This window comes from Eleutherodactylus coqui, chromosome 11 (genome assembly GCF_035609145.1).
Source record: "Eleutherodactylus coqui strain aEleCoq1 chromosome 11, aEleCoq1.hap1, whole genome shotgun sequence".
Lineage (NCBI taxonomy): Eukaryota > Metazoa > Chordata > Amphibia > Anura > Eleutherodactylidae > Eleutherodactylus > Eleutherodactylus coqui.
In genome coordinates this window covers 91,266,122-91,293,756 of record NC_089847.1, presented here as the reverse complement: position 1 = coordinate 91,293,756, position 27,635 = coordinate 91,266,122, and the positions used below count along the sequence as shown (strand labels likewise).

General features: G+C 45.4%; 1 protein-coding gene across 9 annotated transcripts in view; it reads right to left on the bottom strand.

Moving 5' to 3' along the window:
- Window positions 1-336: 336 nt before the first annotated feature.
- Window positions 337-27,635, bottom strand: part of TSPAN4 (tetraspanin 4) — a 529,911-nt gene continuing 502,612 nt past the window's right edge. For all 9 annotated transcript variants that reach the window (XM_066583029.1, XM_066583028.1, XM_066583035.1 and 6 more), the window contains 4 exons: window positions 10,861-10,962; window positions 6,816-6,947; window positions 3,352-3,435; window positions 337-2,196 (listed from right to left, as the gene is read on the bottom strand). In XM_066583029.1, the coding sequence (XP_066439126.1) occupies window positions 2,128-2,196; window positions 3,352-3,435; window positions 6,816-6,947; window positions 10,861-10,962 (387 nt within the window). In that variant the 3' untranslated portion in view covers window positions 337-2,127. The remainder of the gene's footprint in view (window positions 2,197-3,351; window positions 3,436-6,815; window positions 6,948-10,860; window positions 10,963-27,635) is intronic.

Genomic DNA, 27,635 nt, shown 5'->3' with positions numbered 1-27,635 from the left:
GATGAGCCAACCATGATTTTTATGCCGGCATAAAATGAACAACGAATGACAAGTGAACGATTATTGTTCTACATTGGCTGTTTATACTGAACAATTATAATTCACTTTCACTTGTTTGAACGATAATCGTTCTGTGTAAAAGGGCCTTTACAATCCTGGTTCATGGTGACTAATAGATAAAGGGCCGAGCACACTTACAGAGCGTCTATTGAATATGAGAGACCGATTACTAACTACTAAGAGTCATTTCCTTGTAGATCTAAATCACCTCTTGGCTTCCTTCGCTCGGCAGTGGCTGCGGCCGCGGTCCGTCCATGTACGCCATACACACAGAGCATCTGATAAACATTTTTATTAGAACAAATTTTCACTATACTTCTTGCATAAATTATGTATATAAGTATATACACTGAAAATAGGGAAACATAGTGAGAAACTCTGCAGGGATCTTACCAGGAAGCAGTCGTCATTGAACTCACAATGGGGGTTAAGGGAATGATGTCCAATGAAGGCCTTAGAGCGCTGATCTACTGTCTTGCTTGCGGGGTGAGGCAGGGTCGTGCCTGTATACCAACTGAACCATAACGGCTTTAGTAGAAATGGAAACATTAAGAAGGAAGGGAAAAATCTCATTAGCTGCCTTAGCGTGTTGGGATAGTGCTGTCTGGTGTCCTATTGGGACAAGTGACATGAGGTGTGAAGAGACTGCTAAAGGTACAGAGAGAGCGATGCTCAACAGACGCTTCGGAGGAAGTTCAGCATTTAAATGCATAGTCTTTGCACCGATTTCTGTAACAATCTTTATACAAAGGTCTTTGTATGCTAGGCATGGTTTCTATATACACATGTAACATGTAAATCTGGTAGCCTCCAAGGGTGCTGAAATCTTATCGACTTCCACTAAACATGCCAGAAATGCCTTTTCTAGGTCTAAAATATGTCATTGCTCTTCATTGCCTATAATATAGATGGAGAGTTTAAGAAGTGGGGTAAAAAAAGCTAAAAAAATTAGAATACAGTGTGAAATTAGACATTAAGGATGTAGAGGAGTTTAGCAGAAGATGGTATGGTCCAGCAACTGGTTCCTCTACTGATCCTTACCAAACTATATGTTTTGGTCACCGATGTGAGGTCTTACGTATCCTCAATGTTCGTATTACTGCATAGTACAGCTACTTGTTGACGAGCTGCATGTAAAGACAAACCTAAGACAACGTTCAAGAACGCTACATTCACACAAAGGAACAATACTGCTGTATATTGTCCACCCGGCCTGTAAGCATCATGCTCAACCACATATGGCTCTAAAGAAAAATCCTAAAAGTTAAAAAAAAAACTAAAAGCAATGGTAACCTACACATATACAACAGTTCTGAGTCCAGAGAAGCATTTTGGGATTTGCAACCTAAAATGTTTCCATTAAAGTTCAATGCATTGATAACTATGTGGCAATGAATTTGGGCTAAGTAATTGGCAGCTTGTAAGTTACCAGATGATGGTCACATTAACAGCATATTATGAGGTGGTTGGCTTTTAGGAACACATTTACATAGAAAAGGCCTTATTCCCCAATCCATCTTACTATACGAAGGCTGCATTGTCTGTATAAGGTGACATATAGACCCATAGTCAATATTACTGTATATTCCAGTAATATCACAGTTGGAAGATTTGGCTTTAGTGATGTACAGAATGCTCATATAACTCAACCAGACAGTAAGCACTAAAGGCAGTACAGTTCTTGTGTAATACAGTATCGGTTGGAAAAAAACGGATAACTATGTGCTTCCATTGATCATGTGGTGACGGTATAAAACCCACTGCACCCCCCCAAAAAAGCACAGAGGACTCTTCCCCCAAGTCTTGGCTTCCAGAGGCTGTGGCACTGTTCTGCCTCCATCATCGGGGTCTGTGTTGTAGAGTTGACCTCTTCCCACCCGTTGTCTGTCCTCCATACCTGGAGGAAGTTGCGATGTATCAGAGGGCTCTTGTGCTTTTTGAGGCTGTCCGTGGTGGCTTCAAAAAAGGAGGAAGAACAGAACTAAGGAAGATCTGCTTTGAAAACCACATAGGTTCCTCCCAGGTACATCTCAGACATGAGAGCAGGGAGTTGGCGGAGTGAATGTCTCAGGCGTAGTATGTGTCGGTTTTTGCCATCTGGCAGTACATCGTCATGGCAAACGTAAGTCCAAGGATCTGTAGAGGAGCAAAGAGAACTTCAGTATTGGAAGAGGCGCAAGACGTTCTGATACTGAGTTCGCGGTACATCATTTATTTGCAGGTTGTAGCCAAAATTAGAGTTTATTATAAGGGATCTATAAGGTAGATTTTATTAGACCCTGAAACATATAGGATTAACTTACTTTGTACCGTATACTATGCTGACATAGTAGTGACACCAACTTAAAGGCTATATTTACATGGCTGAGTTTCTCAGGAGCAACTCACACCATATAGCACATGGTGGCACCAGACCCTTGTTATGTTGTTCGTCACTATACATGTTACCTAAATGCAAACATTACATTTCTGTGCTGTGAGACCGACCATTAGTAAGAGACGTTACTGATTGATTGGGGTGTACTATGGTGTTGGCTGCTTTGTCTATTTAAAGGGGCTGTACAAAAAAAAAGACTTATCGCCTATGCACAGAATAGGTGATAAAAGTCTGACAGTTGAGATCCTCATTGATCCTGAGATTGTCCCCCCATCCTCGTTACTGTGGGCTTTTTGCACCCTGAGGAAAAGACTGAACGAAATAGCAGTCACACATGTGCAGCGATGCTCCATGAATTACCAGATCTAGCCGATTGCACTTGACTTTTTCCGTGAGCCCCACTGAAATGAATGGAGTGGCACCGGGCACAAGTGACTGCTGCTCCATTCCATCTGACATCACTGTGAGTGGGGGGAAGTGAATCCAGAGTGACGTAAAGAGGGAGACATGGGAACCCTGTTCTTTGGATCAGTGGAGGTCTCAATCCCTTCAAATTTTAGGTACAACCCCTTTAAGTAAAGATTGCCAGTTTACTGCATAATGAGCTTATGTGAACCGACTAAAATGGCCACTAAGAGGCCACTTGTAGGCAATAGTTGCCACATGCCATCAAACTACACTCTTGAATTTCAGCTTCTATGAAAAGCCGCCTGCTTCATAAATAATACTCCATTATGCCTCCATATTCACTTCCTGTATTTAGTGTAGTTTACGGTCTTCATAACGTGATACTGCAGTTATCATGGTCTATAGAGCATTTAGGACCATCAGAAAGATGTCATTGCTGGAATGGACGTCAACCATCTAATAAAGTCTCTAAGTGCCAAGACATTGTCCCTTTCTTGGCTACTGACCTGTACAAGAGCAGTGCAAAGTCCAAAGATCCCGACCGCCAGAAGGTTCTCATGCAGCCAGATCTTCACGGTTTCATAGCAGGGCTGAAATAAAGCAGAGCTCGTCTATGAGCGGCAGGGTAGGCTTACATATAGAAAATTAGAAATATATACCTTCATCTTATCTCTTATTAGTCGTGTCGGGAAGATTATGCGAATGAGGATGTCTCCTCTCCTCTTCACTGCACCCCTGCAGTTAGGTGGCGCGATGGCCAAGCATGCATACTGCTATTCCATTCTATTCTATGGGATGGCCGGAGATAATGGAGCACCTGTTCCGGGCTATCTCCAGCAGACCCATTGAAATAACTGGAGCAGCAGCAGGCATACTAAGCCGAAACTACATCCAAGCTCCGCCTCATGCAAGGGGGGTGCAGTGAGTGGAGCACAAGACCCCAATTTTCAGGGTTGGTTGGGAATCAACCAATCAGACATCCCGTGGATAGGTGATAAACGCCAATTTTGGGAAAAATCCTTTAATACTTACAGCAAAGAATTTAGCCTTAATATGGTACAGTATCACCCCTACTATAGCCTGCAGCTCTCATGGTATGCTGGGTGTTGTAGTTTTACAACTGTGGGAACCACCGGCTGCCTTATAGTAAACGTACTGCATCTTCTGACAGCATTCAATATGCAGAGGTAGTTAGAGAATCAGAAAGGTACAGTAAACCTCTTACATTTCAGTGTCTGGACTATGGGAGTCATATACAAAGCCTTTTACACCAGTTTCTGGTATACAAAAGTTAGGATTTTGTACAAAATGTGCGACTTCTAGGCTTTTTGCTCAAAACTCATCACTTTTGGGGAAAGTGGGTGGGACTTGCCATGAGGGGTGTGGCTTCCCCATACCAACAGATTTATGCATAATTTACACTATATATTATGCCAGGAATGTTCATCAGGTCGGACCTGGCATACATTTCTGTTTAGATGCACAGAGATACCAAGATGCACCAATACAAGAAAAGTTGTACGCCTCCTCCTATATTAGGTGCATCGTACAACAGGGGAATTATACTTGGCATGGCGTTGCAAATGTTGGGCTTAATAGATTTCCCCCCTTTGTAGATGCCTTTACAAGCCGATGCATCCCTATAATTCATTATTGGGTTAGCTATCATATAAAGTAAGAGTCGAGATAGTTTGCTAGAAGAAAACTAATTTTAATTCTTTCATCAGGGTACAACTAATCCGTGAGGTTTTCAGCTCTCATCATCACGTTTAGGGCTGATGATAGTGACAGTGGAGATTAAATTGGATTTTTTCTCAGGTCAGATAATTTATACATGGTGGTTGTGATTACAGTCTGATATCTCTGTGTAGGATGAGCAGTACAGAGCGGCTGAAGGTGAGGCCAGCTAACCAGAGGCATCAGCATGCACAAGCATCCAGTGACCTGTGTGTTCAGCATTTTGATTTAATGCTTTTTAATGATACTTTATTTTTAATTCAAATATGTCCCAAAATAAATGCTGATTAAAGGCAATCTGTCAGCTGGAGCACGCTGTCCGATCTGCAGGCATCCTGTTACAGAGCAGGAGGAGCGGAGCGGACTGATTATATAGTTTTATGGGAAAAGATTCAGTAGAACTTGTATTTTATTCATTTATATCTCTGCTCATTCTGAGCTGAACAGTCCAATGGGTGGAGCTATTAGTGATTGACAGCTATCTGTGTATGACTGTACATACAGGGGGAGCTGTCAATCACTGATAGCTCCACCCATCGGACTGTTCAGCTCAAAGTGCAGAGATATAAATGAATAAAATACAAGTTCTACTGAATCTTTTCCCATAAAACTATATATCAGTCCGCTCAGTTCCTCCTGCTCTATAACATGATGCCTGCAGTTTGGATAGCTTGTTCCAGCTGACAGCTTCCCTTTAACTTGATAACATATCTTTACAAATGCACAGGGCTCTCTTTTTCTGATACAAGCTCCAAAATCCACAGTCCCTTTCCAAAATAGTGATTTTCTTTTTTCTTTTAATGATAACATTCTAGTGAGATGTAACCAGCATCAGTGGTAGAGCCTACTGTGAGTGACTCCCCTTAAAACAACTCTCTGCTCCTGAGACAATATTTATCCTGGGACTGGAGAGGAGTAATATCAACTGGCAATACAGTATTTCCCTGAAAATAAGACCCTGTCTTATATAATTTTTTTGCCCTAAAAGAGGTGCTAGGTCTTCTTTTCGGGGGATGTCTTACACTTAGCTAGCAGGCATGGTCTAGGTCCCTCGAGCTGCTCTCCAGAGCTCCAATGCGCACAGCCGCTGCAATAATTGGTAAATTCATAAATCCTGCCTCCACAAAGCGATGACTGTGATTGGCTGAGCAGAGGTCAAAGGACCAATCAATGCAGTGCTCGATGAACCAATCACAGCCATCGCATTGGTTCATCGAGCGCTGCATTGATTGGTTCTCAAGCACTGCTCAGCCAATCAGAGCCATCGCTTCCTGGAGGTGGTATTTATGAATCCCATAACCAGGAAGTGATCTTCTGTGGGCGGCCGAGGACTGCAAGAAGGGCATCGGAGATCCAGAGAGCTGCAGGAGGGACTTGGATCATACAAGCTAGGTAATGTATTCCTTTTTTATGTAATGCAGCTAGGGCTTATTTTCAGGGTAGGGCTTATATTTGAAGCCTCCCCAAAAATCCCCCAAAGCCAAGGTAGGGCTTATTTTCAGGGTATGTCTTATTTTGGGGAAACGGGGGAATCTACTGCATATCCACTGGTTCCTGGCCCCTCTTCAGTCTTCCAAGCACTCATCAGACTGCCTGATGCTCACTGTGCATAGTGCATTGGTATTCTAGGACACTACCTGCTGCTCACATGAGCAGGGCTGGCCAATCTCAATGCAGTGTGAAGTGTCAACCAATGCATAATGAGCCTGAGTAGAGGTGTGCGGCAGCCAAAAAAGAAAATCAAAGAGGGGCCTGGAAAAAACAGCAGATCCACAGCAAAACGCAGCTAATGGAAGGCAGCAGGTGATTTAACTTTCTTTTTCCATTCTCAGCCCAAATGTTTGTCGTGGTGGCTATACACATCCACAGAAGGGTATCCTTTCATTATAGGTCTATAGAGATTGGGAGCTCTGTGTCCGAGTTTTAATCCCTGTCAATATATATTTATGAAATGAATGTTTTAGTTCAAAAGTGGACAATCACTTAAAGAACAAATGTACACTGGGACACAAGCTGTATTTTGGCTATTGAAGTAATAAGGGGTTCAAAAATGAACATGGTTGGTATGAACGGGGCCGAAAAAAGTTTGAGATATTTCGTTTTCAACTTATTCATTCGAACTACAATTTTTTAACATACCTCCTGTATAAGTTTCTAACAGTTCCTGCAGTTATTCAATGGGAACTTTCATTCAAACTTTAAAACTACCGTCAGTGAATAACAGAGCACATACCGCTTTCCACCATGTCCCGGGAGAGTGCAAGCCACAGTTTTCACTGAACTCCAAGCAACAGGAATCCGGGACTCGACTTGTGTTATACACCTCAAACCAGTCTGTGTAGTTGGCCACCCCGCAACACCGAAACTGCAGAGAGAAGGTCATATGCTATAACGGGTTCTTATAATTCCACAATCGGCTCCAACACATAACGCTAAAGGACACGTCCTCATATGGCTTCTGCTGCTATAGTTCCAGGTCCACGATCTCTGTACGCCGCTCACAAAGTACACCATACTCTCATTACAATTAACCTTGCATTAGTCTCATCTGGCTGTGTGCCAGTGATGGTCACCCTTAGCAATCTTTTCTGGATCCGTGCCTCTTTAGTTACAATATTACTATAATTTACATATAGTCATAACGGATTCTTCATTATAACTATTCACTAGAGAGACTATATATCATTATTAAGAACTAGCTCAGTCCCTCTTTAGGCAGCCAATTACAGATAGTGCAGCCAAAAATGTTGGGTATTATCTGCATATTTGGAGTCTTTTTTCCTATCACCCGATGGTTTCTCTAATGCAAATTTTCTATCTCCATGTTTGTTTAGTGAGCGGGCATTCTTGGAGTGACATAAGAGCTATGGGGAGTACTTGTATCCAATCAGAGGGCTCCCCTATCAAGAATGAGAATCTGCAGCTGCATTTCCCCCCCCCCCCCCCCCCCTTCCATAGTCTTCACAATAAAGAGCATTTTTTTGGCCTTCTGAACATTTGCATAGAGTGGGAGAGAGGACAACAAACTGCAGGAAGATGCCCTCCCATATTTCACCAGTACACTATAAAAACCCTTTTCTTTGGAAATTTTTATGTTTTTTGCTTCGCTGCATTCAAAATCTCAACGTTTTTATTTTTCCATTGACAGAGCTCTATCAGGGCTTGGCATTTATTGCATTTTTTTTTGAGAGGTAAAATGAACAAAGAAAGCATTTTGCTTCCATTATTTTTTTATTGTATGGGTCGTTACGGATGCGACAATACCAAACGTAGGTTTTTCATTCTTTTTTTAAACAAGGGGGGGGGTGCAAAAAAGTTTTTCAATTTTAATTTTTTACATTTTTATGTCCCTGTAGGGGACTTGAACCTATGATGCTATAATTGCTCTGATAATACACTGCAATACTTCTGTACTGCAATGCATTATTGCTTATCATAGTGATCAGAGGCCATGGTAGACCTGGACGTCATTGACTGGCATCCTGTTGCCACGGCCAACCATAATTACATGGTTGATGAAATCACAGAGGAAGTGCTCTCCCACTGTGAACCTTTTACATGCAGCGATCAAGCTTGATCACAGCATGCAAGACGTTAACCGTGAGGATCGCTGTTGCAGACGGAGGGCAGCTGTCAGTCACAGCTGGTTTTATCTGCGCCATTTTTAGGATGTGACTGTACACCCACTCGTGGAAAACCCTCCTCACCTCGGGTGTACATATACGCACTGGGGTAGGAAAGGGTTAAACGGTAAATTCATCTCGCCCATGAGACTGGCATCTGCAGGGTTATGACTGAACACTTTATAGATGTAGAGGATACCAGACTGGACTTTTCTACTCTTATGGTTTGGCTTCCATGAACAAATGTAATGACTACTTCTTGCAGGACTCCATTTGTTCATATGCAGCAAAGCCACAGCAGGTATGTGATGTCACATCATCTGTCTTCTCCAGTCCTGCTCCCTGCCCTGGTGGAACTCTGTCACAGTCATGTCATGACATCATTATTTCTTTCTCATAAAGACCTGGCATTTCGGGGACCTTTTCTTCTTTTTGTTAATGTTGATGAAACAATGAGGCAGTAAATGGCAGAGACACTCGAGTCCCCTGTATAACTAATCCTGAAAACAAAGGGACTCATAAAATACATGAATATGACACCACTTAGCTGTCAGTTCATGTATGGTAGTTACTTAGTACACATTGGCTTAGACCAAGTGCTCAGATTCCCCCCCCCCCCCCCCCATTATGTAGAAAAGTGTGAATGAGCCACTATGTATAGGAGTCTTCTGTATGGCATATAAGGGCTACAGTTCACTACAGAGGTTATCTGGTTTATCATATCCATTTTCATACATCCTATGAGGGAATTCTCCATTAAAGCGGTTCTTTGCTTTGAGTAATCCCTACTTGTTAGAAGCAAAGTACAAGGGCTGGTATAGACACCACATCCCTCAATATGTGAAAGGCAGATTGCTGTACAGAGGAGCATTGCAAAGGTGCTGAACAATCCCTCACACACCTACCACATATTGGGGGGAGCAACTGCTTAGTATCATACTAGTAACTATTAGGAAAGTATAGTACCAGTGTTTCTGGTGGCGCAATGCGCCACTTACTGATATAATCTAGTGAAAGGGATTGGAGTTGTAAGCACACAGCTGCTGTTTTAGGACCTGTAATAATGTCATCATCATTGTGTCTCTAGGGTGTTTGATAGATAATTGACAGCTCTGCTACATGCACGTCACACACACCACACCAAGCTCTGCTACATGCATGTGTCACACACCACACAGCTCTGCTATGTGCACGTCACATACAAATACAGCTGTGCTACATGCGCGTCACACACACAGCTCTGCTACATGCGTGTCACACACACACTCCATATAGAAGTTTGTCTGTCTGCATGCTGAGGGATGTGGTCCTACACCTGTTCTTGTATTTTGTACCAGTATATCAGTAAGTATGGCCGCCTTAGGTGATTTTTTTTTTTTTTTTCTTTAAAGGCTTTATTTATATTTTGCAGTAGAAATAAACAGAATGATTGAAGTAAACAGTCGTGTCGCTCATTTGACAACAACCTATTTTGATATATGAATCATGACATAAGGACTAGATCTCTAGACAAGCCAGCAGGATCCAACCCAAATGGAACAGGCGTCACCTTATATCCTTATTTTAAACTTGCTATGTTCTTTAATGTGATCTACTTGTTCGAAAAGTCCCTTTGACGAAAACCTGATCCCAAAATGTGGACCTCTAGTGACCAGCTGTAATCTGTGGGTAAACCTGGCAGTAAAGGTGCTTTTGGGATCATTCAAACAGGTGAAAGGGAGCGATAATCGTTAAGTCTAAACGCAGCCGACAACCGAGCGGCAAACGCTAATCGTTTGCATTTTGTTCATCATTCATTTATGCCGCCATAAAACCCAACATTGGCTCGTTCTCTTATCGTTCTGTTTTAACAGCGACCGGTCAGACGTTCTAATTCACTGAACGATTCTAAATGATTTCTCTTGAACAAGCCAACGATAGATCTGCCTGTCTAAACAGGCTGCACGAGTGAAAGAGCTAGCGATGACGTCACAAGCTTGTTCAAATTGTAAATTGGCTCGTCTAAAAGTACCCTTACTGTTAAATATCTGTACAGCGCCACCACAGGGGAAAGTAAATAGTACACAGTGCTCATTCAAAAGAGTTATCTGTGTGATGCAGGACCTCCAGAGCATGACATGCTCTTTGTAACTGCTCTGGAGGTCCTGCATCACACAGACCACTCAACAAGAGATGAGGATCCTAAATGGAATTCTCTAATAGGGTATATATAAAAACCTTTGTAAACTAGACAATCCTTTAAAGCATCCTCACCTCTTGGCCAGATTGATGAGTGGTTGCAAAGAATGTCTCACTCTGGAGGACCTGTCCTGCATTGCAATCTATTGATTCGAATGGACATTGTGTAATGCCTAATTTACCCTGTGGGGACGCTGTAGGGAAACTTGATCACTTACTGCCACTGAAGAGAGCTGATTGCTGGGGGTCCCAGTAAGGAGATCATTTTGTGATCAGTTTATTGTCAAGGGATCCTGCTAACAAGTAAAGATTTGCCCAGTTGAAGAACCCTTTTAACTGCAAGCAGGTCAGTCAGCACTATCCAAACATTTTTATGTGTTGTGTAAGTGACATAATCTCTTTTGTCTACAATCCTGTTGTCATCTCCGGGGCTGTCAGGAAGGCAGATATGTGAACCACAGGATATTGGTTACTTACATCGGTTTGAATGATGCTCCATGCATTGGTGAGGCCTATGTTACCTTCAGTTCCATACAGATGAAGACCCTTCTTCAGATCTTGCTGCGCGTACCTATCAATCTGAAAAGAAACAACATCTCCATGAACACATGCAATGGAATCTGAAACCAAAGCTAAACCTTTCTGAGACTGTGATCTGAAGGTATCCTTCTGTGACGAATCTCCCGGAGTGACGGAACGTTCCGAGCTGCCGGTACTACATCTAAGAGGATGGGTTACCGTGAGTCCGGAGGGATAATTGTGCCGGTTTCACATTAATCGTCTATCATGCTGTTTTCTTAGAGAAATGCATAGGGTTTTTGCAGCGAATGGGCGATAAGAGACGAAGGAAAAACTCCCATTATTTCGTAAGATATATGCGTGGAAGGAGAAGGGAATTTTAGAGTTCTTGATGGAGATTTCAATTTTTCTCGACCTGCAAGGCTGTGTGTATAATATTGAGAATCATTCATAATTTACTTTCCTCCCCAAGCTAGGTGAACGTTTTCCATATTTTTCCCACTCATCCCTTTCTGTCTCATGATTCACAACCGTTTATTGAGATACTTTAAGAAAAAGGTTCTGGAATAAGCCTAAATGGACGACATATGCTCCGCAGTGCAGGCAGCGTAATGAATCAGCCTGGCCAGATAGCACGCGCTCTTATCATCAGGTACGATGAACAGGTCTGATGAGAGCAATATCAGCACAAAGGCTGTACAAAAGACAAAGGCTGCACATGGCAACATGAAGGGAAGCGGATCTGATGGAGATGGGGAATCAATACCCTTTGTGTGGAAACAAACCGAGAACAACCATTTAACCACTCAGCCCTAATCTCCCAGCACATCTGACACTCAACAGTCCCCTATTATCAGCAGTTCCAATGATGAACTTGGCCTTCAACTAAATATGAATCACTATATATATCACCAGACTTGATTGTGAAAATCCCACACGGCAAAAAGTGTGTAGCAAACAAGCACCTATGCCATATAGCATAAACTACCACTTTAGTCATTATGGTGGCCAACCGTATGGGAAAGTGACACGGACTATAGTTTGCTAAATTGATGTATACTTGCTGAGGGCATTCAAGAAGAAAACCATTTGGGCATCTGTGTGGCCCATCTGGTCTATGAACTTGTCTAATATATATACATCTTAGCGCTGATGTGGTGCGGTTCATTATCAAAACAACCCTGCCCCCATGTGTATGTATTATGTAACTACCCGCTATGCCTCACACTCACTCATCATCACCATAGCATCTATTGGGTGGACCATAGAAAAGTATCCTTGCATCACACACTTCTGAAAGCTGTCAAAGAAAATCTTTATTTCCCATAGCAACCAATCAGCAACCAGTGCAGCTTTTATGTCTTATACTGATGAGGTAAAATAAAAGCTGCAATTTTGGTTGCTATGGCCAACAGAGAATTTCTTTTAGACAGCCTTCATATGATGTGGTGCCGGGCTAGTTTTCTGTGGCCGACCCTGTACGACAAATGTCATTGGAATGTTGTATACTGGAAAATATTTTAATTAGATGCACTAAGAATTTTAAAAAAAGGCTTTGGAGGTTTCTGAAAAATTCAGCCATTGCCTATGAAACTAGGCCAGTGGGGCAATATGCAAAGGGACCTCCACATTGGTTTATCCTGAGCATTTGGTGGTGTATTCAAAATAGCTGACTTTTACATTATAACTAGTATTCATAATTTTCCTGAGCGTGTGTGTGTATATGTGTGTATGTGTGTGTATATATATGTATATGTGTAATATATATATATATCTCAATCATATAATAGATAGTATATGTACGTATATATGCGCAGTCGCCATCCTGGTACCAGCTTTGTATGAGTTTGGCATATCCGCATGAGTGTTTTCTGGCACATACAGTACACCAGGCAAGCACACACAGCCATGTACGTGGAGCCTTCACTGTGTCTATGGTTCCTGAACTACAACTACTTTGTTGTGTCATGGTAATTCGCCTCTGCCCTCGGATCAATGCTTCCAAGAGAACCAGCTGTCAACTTTGTTATGAATCAAGAAAAAAAACTCCCTATGCCCATGTATGCAATCTGAGGCATAGAGATGTTCAGTATGGGCCACACCACACAACTCAGAGTTTGTGTGCAGCTATAACATGGCAAGTTGCATATATCTTTATAATCTATATGTCCTACAACTTGTTTCCTGTTCTTCATTGCCCCGTTTAGCTGGTCATGATTGCTGGCACTGTGTATGGATGGGTGATTTTCCAGCATGATACTAGAAGTGTCGCACCTGCCAGGAGATCTGTGTCTTATCTACAGGCAGATACTCTTAGAAATGTAATGGGGACGATGTATATGGCCTGAATACCTAATGCTATGCTAGGTGTGCTTTTGGGTACAGTACACTCATTGTGAAAAACAATCCTTTCCCTAGAAGGAATTGTCAGAATCAAACAAAACTTTCTAGTACCCAGTTGTACCGCCTTTAGCTTGGATACAACATGTGATACAGGTAGGCATGGAGGCTTTAGTACCTTGTTGTACTGCCCCTAGCTTGGATGTAAGATGTGATACAGGCAGGCATGGAGGCTCTAGTACCCTATTGTACCGCCTCTAGCTTGGATACAAGATGGGATACGGGGGGCATGGAGGTTCTAGTATCCTGTTGTACTGCCTCTAGCATGGATACAAGATGTGATATAGGCAGGCATGGAGGCTCTAGTATCCTGTTGTACCACCTTTAGCTTGGATACAAGATGTGATACTGGCGGGCATGGAGGCTCTAGTACCCTGTTGTACTGCCCCTAGTTTGGATACAAGATGTGATACAGGTCGGCATGGAGGCTCTAATACCCTGCTGTACTGCCCCTAGCTTGGATGTAAGATGTGATACAGGCAGGCATGGAGGCTCTAGTACCCTATTGTACCGCCTCTAGCTTGGATACAAGATGTGATACTGGCGGGCATGGAGGCTCTAGTACCCTGTTGTACTGCCCCTAGTTTGGATACAAGATGTGATACAGGTGGGAATGGAGGCTCTAGTACCGTGCTGTACTGCCTCTAGCTTGGATGTAAGATGTGATACGGGTGGGCATGGAGGCATACCGTTTTGTATGGTATTCTGCAACATATCGATCCAGATTTGCTGTAACTAAACCTCTAGATCAGGGGTGCACAATTCCAGCCCTCTATGGCAGTGTTCTCCAACTCCAGTCCTCAGGGACCACCAACAGCTCATGTTTTTAGGATATCCCATAGTAAGAACACCTGTGGCAATGTCTGAGGCACCGACAATAATTACATCACCTGTGCAATACTGAGGAAATCCTGAAAACATGATGTGTGGGGGTCCCTGAGGACTGGAGTTGGGGAGCAATGCTCTAAGGAGTCCAACCAGACATGTTTTCTGGATTTCCTCAGTATTGCACAGTTGAATTCATTATTGTCAGTAAGGCTGCTTTCACATCTGTGCTGGAACCTCAGTTCAGAGATTCCATGGCAGATCTAGCACATAATACTGCAAGAAAAAGTCTTGCATGATAAAATGTGGGACAGCTGAACTAAACTGAATGAACCCCATTATAGTCAATTGGGTCCGTTCGGTGCTATTCAGTTCTGTCAAAATGGATCCATTCGGCCAGAGAATCCCCCTATCCTGCTCCCATAATGGAGCAGGAAAATGGAACCTCCAATGCAAATATGAAATAAAACATTGCCACAGGTGTTCTTACTATAGGATATTCTGATAACATTATCCGTTGAGGCCCTTGAGGACTATAGTTGTGCATCCCTGCTCTAGATCATGCAAAATCATAGGCTGTCAAAGTTGGAGTCTCAGATGGTCCCATATATATTCTATTGGCGATTGTACCACCACTACTAGGGGTGACCAAGTGTTGTATGCAATCACCCCCCAGACCATCACACCAGCAGGGGGCACTGTGCCGCTCCACAGCAAAGGCAGGATTGAGGCGCTTACTTCTTGATCTTCAGACATGAACACTGCTGTCATCCGTGCTCAAACTAAACCTGGATTCATCGCTGAAGCCAACTCAGTTCCTCTCTATAGCGTCCAGTTTCATTGTTCATGACAGCACTGCAAATGGAGGTGACAATGGGTGGCTGTCAAAGGCTGTACATGTAATGGGCACAGTGAGACCAAATGTCCTTTAGCCAAGCCCCTGGAAATGGTTCCAAAAGACACAGGGGCCTGCAAGGGCGGTGCAACCTGTCTCTAGATGGCGGACAATGAAACAGTCGAAGCTGCTCATTCTTGCCGGGCAGTGAGGAGATCCTCTCTACTTCTGTCGAAAGCATCCTGAGCTCGGTTGCCTTTTGTGCATGCCCTCATGCATCCACTGGTACCAGTCAGGTCAGAACGGCCCAGGTGGTGGGCAGTTTGTCGATATGACCAACCAGCTTCTTGCATTCCAGTAATGCTCCCCTCTCAAACTCTGTAAACCAGGGGAAGGCTCTTCAGTTGCGTCGTAGAAACGTCTAGTGGTCAACAAACTCCACACAAGTGGAAAGAGAAGTTCAGTACACACAAGTAGCCTTTTTTATAGGCCAAAGGTAGAAGCATTTTAGGGTCTCCGGTGACAAGACCGTTCATCTAATCGCACCACAACTCTCATCTTTTGCATATCTGCCTGAGATGTAACTACATGCCGAGTTTTACAGCAAAACGAAAACTGATTTTTTTTCTTCTTTTTGGAAGTAAATCCTTTCTTACATTGTCAGTGTCCTGTATAGAGGATGCTGCAGCAGCATACTCATTTAGTAGCCATTCCTCTACTACACAGAGATTTTATCACCAAGCGGTATTGTGTGCTTGGAATATCAGTGACAGATAATCAATACTCCTTATTCCAAGATATTGTACATAGATAGTAGTATACACGACTTATCGTATCCCAAGGAGACAAGAAACCTAATAGGACACACAAGTTCTATCTAAATACACAAAGCAGTCCGACCTGTACGGGTCTATTCTCACAGGGCACGTTTGTTGCAGAAACTTCTGCAGTTGACAGTCAGTCCCATGGATTTCTGCAAGCCCAATTTAGAGGGATCCAGGTAAAGGATTTTATGGAAGCCATGAATAAGGTAATAAGTGATTTGGAAATCAAGGAGCCTATGTACTAATCATGTACTTTGATGTTTATGTTTGACCCTGGGTAAGCTACTGTGATTACCGGTGCCAGTTTGGGTGGCATAATACTAATATGCCATATTTAAAGTTCAAATATTCATCTGCAAATTGTAATTTCAATTGACTTGGATGTGGCGCCCAACCATCACTCAGAATTGAATGCAAGATATAAAGGGTTGAGGAGCTCTGCCCCGGTCCAAGGGCTCCTTGCCCATTACACACCCCCTGTTATTTGTTAAAGGGATTCTGTCATCAGGTTCATGCTGCCCAAACCACGGGCAGCATGAACGTGGGGCAGAGCTGCCTATTGCCTCTCTGATTGTTTTATTCTGATATGCTTCAACATTTCAGAATAATTTTGAATTTTGACTCAGAGCTGAGCTCCAAGTCACGGGGACAGGCCACGCCGGCTTCTTCCCGTCTGCTGCATGAAGACTGACAGCTCTGTGTCATGGAATACTGTGTACCATTTTCGGCATCGGTACTCAAGAAGGACATAGCAGAGCTTGAGCGGGTACAAAGGCGGGCAACTGAAGCAATAAACAGAATAGGCGGACTACAATACCCAGAGAGGTTATGAAAATCGGGATTATTTAGTTTAGAAAACAGACGGTAAAGGGCGACCTAATAACTAATAAATAAATATCGGGACAATACAGAGATCTCTCCCATCATCTGTTTATACGCAGGACTGTGACTAGGGGCAATGTCTACGTCTAGAGGAAAGAAGATTTCTACACCAACATAGAAGGGGTTCTTTACTGTAAGAGCAGTGAGACTATGGAACTCTCTGCCTGAGGATGCAGTGATGGCTAATTAGATAAGAGATCAAGAGGGGCCTGAATGCCTTTCATCAACGATACAATATTACATGCTAATAACTTCAAAAGCGTTGGTGATACGGGGATTATTCTGTTTGTCAGATTAGAGTCAGGAAGGAATGTTTCTCCCTTAAATGAGGAAAATTGGCTTCTACCTCATTGTTTGTTTGTTTTTTCCCTCCTGGATCAATATTGGGGGTTAATAGGCTAAACTGGATGGACAATATGTATTTTTTCAGGCTAACATACTATGATACTATGAACTCAGCACCTCCCATGGCAACCTGTTTCCCTCAATGATCACCCTCACTGTCAGAAAGTTTTTTTCTAATATCTAATCTGTGTCTCCTCCCTTTCAGTTTCATCCCATTGCTTCTAGTCTTGTACAAATGAGAATAGGGCTGATCCCTCTGCACTGTGACAGCCCTTCAGATATTTGTAGACAGCTATTAAGTCTCCTCTCAGCCTTCTTCTTTGCAAGCTAAACATTCCCAGATCCTTTAATCGTTCTTCATAGGACATGATTTGCAGACCGCTCACCATCTTTGTATTGACAAGAAATTAAAATATTGTTGCTTCACTACAATTCTGTGACCAGTTTTGAATTATGATATTCTTACAAAAATTCTCTTTCCCGTCAACTGTTTTTGGTATAGATCAATGGGAAAAAAAGTTTGCACACAATACCTTTCTGCAGTACAAATTAGTTTTTAGTTTATAGGGGTAAATGTAAAGTGAACCTGAACTAATACATCACCCATAGCACGTGCCTCCAGCTTACCTGGCTGACCCTGGATAATTGGTAAGGGCTTAAGTCCCCGTCTGCTATGGTGTTGAAAAGGCTGTAATTCAGAGCACAACTTCACCTTCCATTTCCCACACATTGGCTTTTTGCTTGGCATTCAGCTCGGCTATTTAGTCCTATCAATTGTATGCATAGGTGAACATGCCCCAGGCTGTCACGGTAAGCTGGAGGGCCCGTCAAAAACAAACAGCTGCTGAGCATTACACGGAATAGACTAAGAGCAGCTCAACGGGCCGGTGAACCTGGAGGCAAGGATCGCTGTCATAAACAACACGCACTTCAAATCTGACTAAGCACTAAACACACATCCAAGACCCCGCGGCATCGACCCTTATGATTATATAGAGACATAAGGAGAACACTTCATGCACAGCGTGGGAAAACCGCGGGTTTAATAGGCCGGCACTCTTGCACTCCAACACGCAGTTCACTTTCATAGACTTATATTATGCACATAATGTTAGCGGAGTGCTAAATGGTATGAATCAGGCCCAGAGACCATTATGGGATCCATGGTGAGCAGGGATGATCCTACATAGTATTTTTCCTTTCCGCTAACGTTCCCACAATTTCTTGCTCCGTATAAACTGACTGTTTGCAGTGAATGGAGGTGGGCGGACGGAAGAGATCTTCGATGTGCTCCACCTTCCTTCACTAAACGACTCTCGATCCTGTGTGAAAGCACAAGAGCGATAATCGTTGGGATGGCTGGTGGGCATATAAGAGTACCCTAAAAGTAAAGACATCTGTAATTGGAGGATTCCAGCACACACAACCAACACTCCAGAGCTAAACACTGAGAATAGAGAGATTAAACCATAATGGTTGGCCGAAAAACTAGATAGAATCTGCATGAGCAGCCATAAGTTAGTGCACTGTCAGATCTACTTTTGTATGTCTGGCAGTATACAAAATTGGTTGCATTTTCTTTTTAATGTTAATTTCTTTGTTTCCTTCAAAGTAAAGAATTGTAAAGTGCACCACGCATTCCAAGAACTGAGAAATGGCTGGGTGAAGTAGGGGTACATCATCAAGAATACAGGAAAGGATTATTTACAGTTAAAGGGCTTGCCCAGTTCTAAAATCACTTTTTAAAATTAGAGTCAAATTAATTAAAACAAAGCACAGGGTGCTTACCCATCCTCAGCCCTGCCAATCCAGCACTGCAGCCTCGTGAACCTGCCGGTCTGTGTTGACAGTGGAATTCAAGTGACTGCTGCCTGCCAATCAGAGTCCGCAGTGTTATAGCCTGTTTTTCTGGCATCAGTGTTCACATCTTGGGCGCCATGATGCCAGGAGTTTGGGATGGTGACACTGTGGTCCCGGATTGGCAGGCAGCAGTCACTTGTTGTCTGCTGCCAACACAGACCAGGATGATTACAGGGCTGTAGAACAGAGTTACCAGGGCTGAGGATGGGTAAGTACACTTTGTTTTATTGTTTTAGCACATTTGTCTTTTTTTGAAAGGTGAGTTTATAACCAGACAACCACTTTAAGTTGGCCATACAATTTAGAAAGTTGTCGGCCAATTGTTCATTCAACTGATAGCTGTTCTCTCCCACGCCCACCTATACACATGCATACTTGGCTCATCCAAATGTACATGTGTTCTGAATAGGCAGTGGGAAGTAAGCTGCTGTTAAGACACCTCTGGTGGCAGCTTCTCTCCCTGGGAACAAAAGGAGTGAGCATGTTGAAATGCAACAGCCAATTCATTCTTACCCACATCATCTGTTCTTGTGGAAAGTCAGGACAATCATACACATTATATGGTTGACCAGTCCCACCCAAATCGGCATGTTCGGCCAACATTACTCTGATGCATAGGGCGAGCAAATACTCAACCAAATTTAGTGCTCATGACAAATACAATGATAGCATAAAACACATTTCCAATCATTAAATTTATGACTAATTAATGGATGATGTCAAATGGATACAACAAGATTACCAGAATGTACTTGTGAGGTCATTTGAGGAAACTTATGTCCATGTAAGGTAGACTTGGAAACAAATGCCCGAGGGGGGGGGGGTGTTGATTCACCTTCTTTTTGGTCACCGTTTTGTCTTATAAGGGTTGAACATGATGGACATATAGCTTTTTTTTTTTTTTTTTTTTTTTTTAACCTATCCCAAAGGACCGATCCTACATAAAGACAGGCAAGGGCATGAGGGCAGCAGAATCTCTAGATACAGCCCCTGTTGTTCTACTTTACCAAAGTTGGCCCACATTGTCACAGTGCTCAAAAATGTATGAATGTAAAGGGTATATCGAACACAGGTTCTCGGGGAAGGCCTAGGACTACCTCTGGGAATACTACTTTTTCCTGAGACAAGTCTTCTATTAGGGCGGCTCTGCAGAGGGCACCTTGCACGTGTGACTTGTATGAACACAACTGCACTGGAAGCGGTTTACTGAGACGAGGCCCATGTAGGAAACACTTTTAGTGCGCGATGATGATGATCCAGACTGAAGTGCAGTCAATTATTCATGGAGGTCATTTCTAAGGCAGCTCTGACAGGCAAATGCATATTGCTAGAATATCATGCAGGAGGGTGCAACATACAGACAAGGTTCAACCCATATATAACATCACAAAGCATAATATACAGACACTAATATATGTTCTACCAGCCTTGAATTTTTACAGGGCTTCGCATCGTATTATTTCTTCAGAAGTGTTAGAAAACAAATCTCCTTATATTTGTAGGGAAAACGGTCATTAGAAATGTTTGTGCACCCCCCCCCCCCCCAAAAAAAAAATGTTCAGGACCCGTACTCCTTGAGGATTCATCCTGAGTAATCCTAGAGAAAAGTCATGCCCTCAGGATTGATCTCTCCAGCCATTCCCCTTAGTGGTCTATACAAAATAGTCCCCATCCTGCTTGGCTCATAGAGCCCTATTTAATATGTAATATAGACAAATCACTGAGGCAGAGGAGTTTAATAGAGATGAGCGAACGTACTCGGTAAGGCCGATTTCGCAATCGAGCACCGCGATTTTCGAGTACTTCACTACTCGGGTGAAAAGTACTCGGGTGCGCTGTGGGTGAGCGGGGGGTTGCAGCGGGGAGTGGGGGGGAGAGGGAGAGAGAGGGGGCTCCCCCCTGTTCCCCGCTGCTACCGCCCACTCCCCTCTGCAACCCCCCTCCCCACAGCGCACCCGAGTACTTTTCACCCGAGTAGTGAATTACTCGAAAATCGCGGTGCTCTATTGCGAAATCGCCCTTACCGAGTATGTTCACTCATCTCTAGAGTTTAACCCATTGCAATCAAATTTTGGATTTAGGGTTTCCTAGGGGGCTTTCTCTTTCTGCCATTATACTATGGCGCCATCTGCTGGCTAGAGCCAGTACTGCAGTATGGGACATGCTGGAGAGGCCCCCGGACAACAGAGCGGCCAGTAATCTACAGTAAGAATACCCTGCCGGACGTCTTCCGACATCAGAGCTGTACAGCCTTCATGTCTTTAGACGTCAGACAGTGGAGTGGAAAGGGTTAAATAGTAAATCAAAAATTGAACAACTCCCTAAAACTAAATTTATTGATATATTTAAAAAAGGGCTGCACGGCAAAGACACACATATAAAACTGAGGACACCCAGTAGAGTTAATCAATAGCCCAGGGTCTGGAAAAGATTGAATAAACCCCCAGCTGAAAATACCAGCCTAAGGTAATATATATCCTCCCCGAGTCAGATATCCTCTGGGATTGCCTCAGAACAAGAGCAAAAACAAAAAATGCACATGCTCAATGGTTTGGAGCTGTCTTTAAACCCAAATAAATTCTAATGATTACAACCAGGCCAAATAACGGAGTGCAAAGCCAAAAAGTGGGTAATGAGATGCCCAATCGGAGCAAGCTGACTCAAAAGGAGGCAATCACAATAATGAAAAAAGTGATACCAGACTGGTGGAAGCTAAACCAACATCTACATAAAACGTAAGAGAGAAACGTATTCAGGGCTCAGTGCAAAACCAGGTAATAGCCAATAAAGCATACCTTAGCTAAGCACCACACTACCTCCAACAAAGCACAATCACTGCCTGCATGACACTCCGCTGGCACTTCTCCGCCACTTCTCCTGGGTTACATGCTGCCCAAACCCCCCCCCCCCCACGACCCAGTGTCCACAGCGCACACCAAACTGTCCCTGCCCAGCCTTCAGCTGCCCTCATGCCATGCCACCGGCATGTCTATTTATAAGTGCGTCTGCCAGAGGAAAAGCAGGCACACACTGCAGAGGGTTGGCACGGCTAGGCAGCGACCCTCTTTAAAAGGGGCGGGGCGATAGTCCACAATGCTGTACAGAAGCAATGAGAAATCCAATCCTGTGCCACCTCCATCTGGAGCTGCACACATGGGCATAGCAATGGGGAACCTATGTGCCACACACTATTCATTCTGTCAAGGTGTCTGCATGCCCCAGTCAGACCGCGTTTTTTTATAAATAGTCACAGGCAGGTACAACTCCGCAATGGGAATTCCGTGTGCACCCACAGCATGGGTGGCTCCCTGGAACCCACCGGCTGTACATAAATGTATCCCATTGCAGTGCCCTGGACAGCAGACCTAACGTCAGATTAAATGCAGGTGGGCTTCGGCCCACACTGCATGCCCCAACCGGAGCAGGGTTTTTAATTCATAGACACAGGCAGGTACAACTCCCTATTGTGAAGTCCCTGTGGACCGACAGCATGGGTGGGTGCCAGGAAGCCACCGGCGGTACATAAATATATCCCATTGCATTGCCCATCACAGCTGAGGTAATAAATTCATGTTTAATGCAGGTGGGCTTCGGCCCACACTGCATGCCCCAGTCTGACTGGGGTTCCTTAGAAGTGGACACATGTAGTTACAACTCCGTGTGGACCCACAGCATGGGTGGGTGCCAGGAAGCCACTGGCGGTACATAAAAATATCCCATTGCATTGCCCAACACAGCTGATGTAACGTCAGCTGTAATGCAGGTGGGCTAAAAATTAATTTGATTACACTGTAGGCGAGGGCCCCCAAAAATTGGTGTACCAACAGTACTAATGTACCTCAGAAAAATTGCCCATGCCCAACCAAGAGGGCAAGTGAAACCCATTAATCGCTTTGGTTAATGTGGCTTAATTGGTAACTAGGCAAGGAGGCAGCCCAGTTAAAATAAAAATTGGTTCAGGTGAAAGTTTCAACGCTTTAATGAGCATTGAAATGTCTAAAAATTGTTTATAAAAATTATATGACTGAGCCTTGTGGGCCTAAGAAAAATTGCCCGATCGGCGTGATTATGTGAGGTTTCAGGAGGAGGAGGAGGAGGAGGAGGAATATTATACACAGATTGATGAAGCAGAAATGTCCCCGTTTTGGATGGTGAGAGAGAACGATGCTTCCATCCGCGGGTGCAGCCTACGTATTGTTTAGGTATCGCTGCTGTCCGCTGGTGGAGAAGAGAAGTCTGGGGAAATCCAGGCTTTGTTCATCTTGATGAGTGTTAGCCTGTCGGCACTGTCGGTTGACAGGCGGGTACGCTTATCTGTGATGATTCCCCCAGCCGCACTAAACACCCTCTTTGACAAGACGCTAGCCGCAGGACAAGCAAGCACCTCCAGGGCATACAGCGCGAGTTCAGGCCACGTGTCCAGCTTCGACACCCAGTAGTTGTAGGGGGCAGAGGCGTCACGGAGGACGGTCGTGCGATCGGCTACGTACTCCCTCACCATCCTTTTACAGTGCTCCCGCCGACTCAGCCGTGACTGGGGAGCGGTGACAGTCTTGCTGGGGAGCCATAAAGCTGTCAAGGGCCTTAGAGAGTGTTGCCCTGCCTGTGCTGTACATGCTGCCTGATCTCCGCGCCTCCCCTGCTACCTGGCCCTCGGAACTGCGCCTTCGGCCACTAGCGCTGTCGTATGGGAATTTTACCATCAGTTTGTCCGCCAGGGTCCTGTGGTATAGCAACACTCTCGAACCCCTTTCCTCTTCGGGTAGGAGAGTGGAAAGGTTCTCCTTATACCGTGGGTCAAGCAGTGTGTACACCCAGTAATCCGTAGTGGCCAGGGTCACGAGAAAGGCATCCTAACATGAAGTCAGCCATGTGTGCCAGGGTACCTGTACACAACACATGGCTGTCCTCACTAGGAAGATCACTTTCAGGATCCTCCTCCTCCTCCGGCCATACACGCTGAAAGGATGACAGGCAAGCAGCATGTGTACCGTCAGCAGTGGGCCAAGCTGTCTCTTTCCCTCCTCCTCATCTTCCTCCTCCTCCTCACCGCGCTGAGATATAGACAGGAGGGTGCTCTGACTATCCAGCGACATACTGTCTTCCGCCGGCTCTGTTTCCGAGCGCATAGCGTCTGCCTTTATGCTTTGCAGGGAACTTCTCAAGAGGCATAGCAGAGGAATGGTGACGCTAATGATTGCAGCATTGCCGCTCACCACCTGGGTAGACTCCTCAAACTTTCCAAGGACCTGGCAGATGTCTGCCAACCAGGCCCACTCTTCTGAAAAGAATTGAGGAGGCTGACTCCCACTGCGCCGCCCATGTTGGAGTTGGTATTCCACTATAGCTCTACGCTGCTCATAGAGCCTGGCCAACATGTGGAGCGTAGAGTACCACCGTGTGGGCACGTCGCACAGCAGTCGGTGCACTGGCAGATTAAACCGATGTTGCAGGGTGCGCAGGGTGGCAGCGTCCGTGTGGGACTTGCGGAAATGTGCGCAGAGCCGGCGCACCTTTCCGAGCAGGTCTGACAAGCGCGGGTAGCTTTTCAGAAAGCGCTGAACCACCAAATTAAAGACGTGGGCCAGGCATGGCACGTGCGTGAGGCTGCCGAGCTGCAGAGCCGCCACCAGGTTACGGCCGTGGTCACACATGACCATGCCCGGTTGGAGGCTCAGTGGCGCAAGCCAGCGGTCGATCTGCTCTGTCAGACCCTGCAGCAGTTCGTGGGCCGTGTGCCTCTTATCTCCTAAGCTGAGTAGTTTCAGCACGGCCTGCTGCCGCTTGCCCGCCGCGCGACACCGACTGCTGGCGACGTGCTGCTGCTGACACATCTTGATTGCGAGACAGAGATTGCGTTGGAGGAGGAGGAGGGTGGTTTAGTGGAGGAAGCATACACCGCCGCAGATACCACCACCGAGCTGGGGCCCGCAATTCTGGGGGTGGGTAGGACGTGAGCGGTCCCAGGCTCTGACTCTGTCCCAGCCTCCACTAAATTCACCCAATGTGCCGTCAGGGAGATATAGTGGCCCTGCCCGCCTGTGCTTGTCCACGTGTCCGTTGTTAAGTGGACCTTGGCAGTAACCGCGTTGGTGAGGGCGCGTACAATGTTGCGGGAGACGTGGTCGTGCAGGGCTGGGACAGCACATTGGGAAAAGTAGTGGCGACTGGGAACGGAGTAGTGCGGGGCTGCCGCCGCCATCATACTTTTGAAGGACTCCGTTTCCACAACCCTATACGGCAGCATCTCCAGGCTGAGAAATTTGGCTACGTGCACGTTTAACGCTTGAGCGTGCGGGTGCGTGGCGGCGTACTTGCGCTTGCGCTAGCGACGGCTGGACGCTGCGCTGACAGACATTGCTGGATGGGGCCGAGGACAGCGGAGGTGAGGGTGTGGGTGCAGGCCAGGAGACGGTAGTGCCTGTGTCCTCAGAGCGGGGTTGGATCTCAGTGGCAGGTTGGGGCACAGGGGGAGAGGCAGCAGTGCAAACCGGAGGTGGTGAACGGCCTTCGTCCCACCTTGTGGGGTGCTTGGCCATCATATGTCTGCGCATGCTGGTGGTGGTGAGGCTGGTGGTGGTGGCTCTCCGGCTGATCTTGGCGCAACAAAGGTTGCACACCACTGTTCGTCGGTCGTCTGCACTCTCAGTGAAAAACTGCCAGACCTTTGAGCACCTCGGCCTCTGCAGGGTGGCATGGCGCGAGGGGGCGCTTTGGGAAACGGTGGATTATTCGGTCTGGCCCTGCCTCTACCCCTGGACACCGCACTGCCTCTTGCAAGCTGCCCTGCTGCTGCCCTTGCCTCCCCCTCTGAAGACCTGTCCTCAGCAGGCGTAGCAAACCAGGTGGGGTCAGTCACCTCATTGTCCTGCTGCTCTTCCTCTGAATCCTCTGTGCGCTCCTCCCTCGGACTTACTGCCCTTACTACTACCTCACTGATAGACAACTGTGTCTCAGCGTCATCGGCCTCCTCACCCACTGAAAGGTCTTGAGACAGTTGCCGGAAGTCCCCAGCCTCATCCCCCAGACCCCGGGAACTTTCCAATGGTTGGGCATCAGTCACGATAAACTCCTCTGGTGGGAGAGGAACCACTGCTGCCCAATCTGAGCAGGGGCCAGAGAACAGTTCCTGGGAGTCTGCCCGCTCCTCAGAATGTGTCATTTTCATGGAGTGAGGAGGCTGGGAGGAAGGAGGAGCAGCAGCCAGAGGATTCTGAGTTGCAGCAGTGGACGGCGCAGAACTGTGGTTGGACGATAGATTGCTGAATGCACTTTCTGCCATCCAGGACAGGACCTGCTCACACTGCTCATTTTCTAATAAAGGTCTACCGCGTGGACCCATTAAATGTGCGATGAATGTGGGGACGCCAGAAACGTGCCTCTCTCCTAATCCCGCAGCAGTCGGCTGCGATACACCTGGATCAGGAGCTCGGCCTGTGCCCACACCCGGACTTGGGCCTCCGCGTCCTCGGCCGCGCCCACGTCCTCTAGGCCTACCCCTACCCCTCAGCATGCTGTGTTACCAGTAATGCAGAAACAGAACGCTGTAATTAAATGTGCCGCTTATTGGCCTGTGGTTGGAGGCTGACTTCGCTTACGGAACGCCAGGAAATAATTTGGCGCAAGCCTGCTGTAACAGCTGGCTGCGTATGATTTTGTAGAACTACTACACCCAGCACAGACAGACCCAGAACACTGAGCACAGTGACAGGCAGGCCAAATAGATTTTTTGCCCAAATTTTTTAGCAAAGGCCCACTGCCTATATTCAATCAATAATGTCTTCTGTCCCTGCCTAAGCACTTCTGGCCCTGGAGTATTACTGCAGGGCGCAATGCTCTGCACGGCCGATATACCCCCCCAAAAAATGTGCAACACTGCAAAAAGCAGCCTCCACAGTACTGCATACTGTTAGATGTGGCCCTAAGAAGGACCGTTGGGGTTCTTGAAGCCTACAATAACTCCTAACGCTCTCCCTATAGCAGCTCCAACACAACAGCACTTTCCCTGAGCTATGTCAGAACGCATCTGTGGCGAGCCGCGGGAGGGGCCGATTTTTATACTCGGGTGACACCTGATCTCGCCAGCCACTCACAGCAGGGGGGTGGTATAGGTCTTGAACGTCACAGGGGGAAGTTGTAATGCCTTCCCTGTCTTTCAATTGGCCAGAAAAGCGCGCTAACGTCTCAGAGATGAAAGTGAAAGTAACCCGAACATCGCGTGGTGCTCGTTACGAGTAACGAGCATCTCGAACACGCTAATACGAGTACGTTCGCTCATCTCTAGCTACTATGTAATATAGTGTTTACATACAAGCAGGAATCGGTGCCCTGCGACCTGTCAGCCAGGGCTGTGGAGTCAGAGTCCCATTTTGCAGGAGTCGGAGTCATTATAAAAATGTACCAACTCCGGCTTATTAGAAAATAAAATGATTTAGAAATTGTTTTACTCAAATTGCATCTTTGACCACAATCAAAGTAATCAGTACTTTATTTACATACTGTTTAGCCTTAGATCAGAATCACGGGAATAATGTGGCTCCCTGTTGAGTATTACCGCAGCGTGTGACGATTCCTATGTTTAGCACTGCAATGCCTGATTCAGTAGATTCTGAAGATTTAATTTTTAGCCAATATGAGCAGTGCATGCAAAAAAACCTAAAAAGTAGCATTATCAGTCTTGCCTTAAAGGGGTATTCCAAGATCACATTAGGTTCTAGATCTGAAATTGTTAATCTTGGGCATATACACAAATTTTTTGAAAA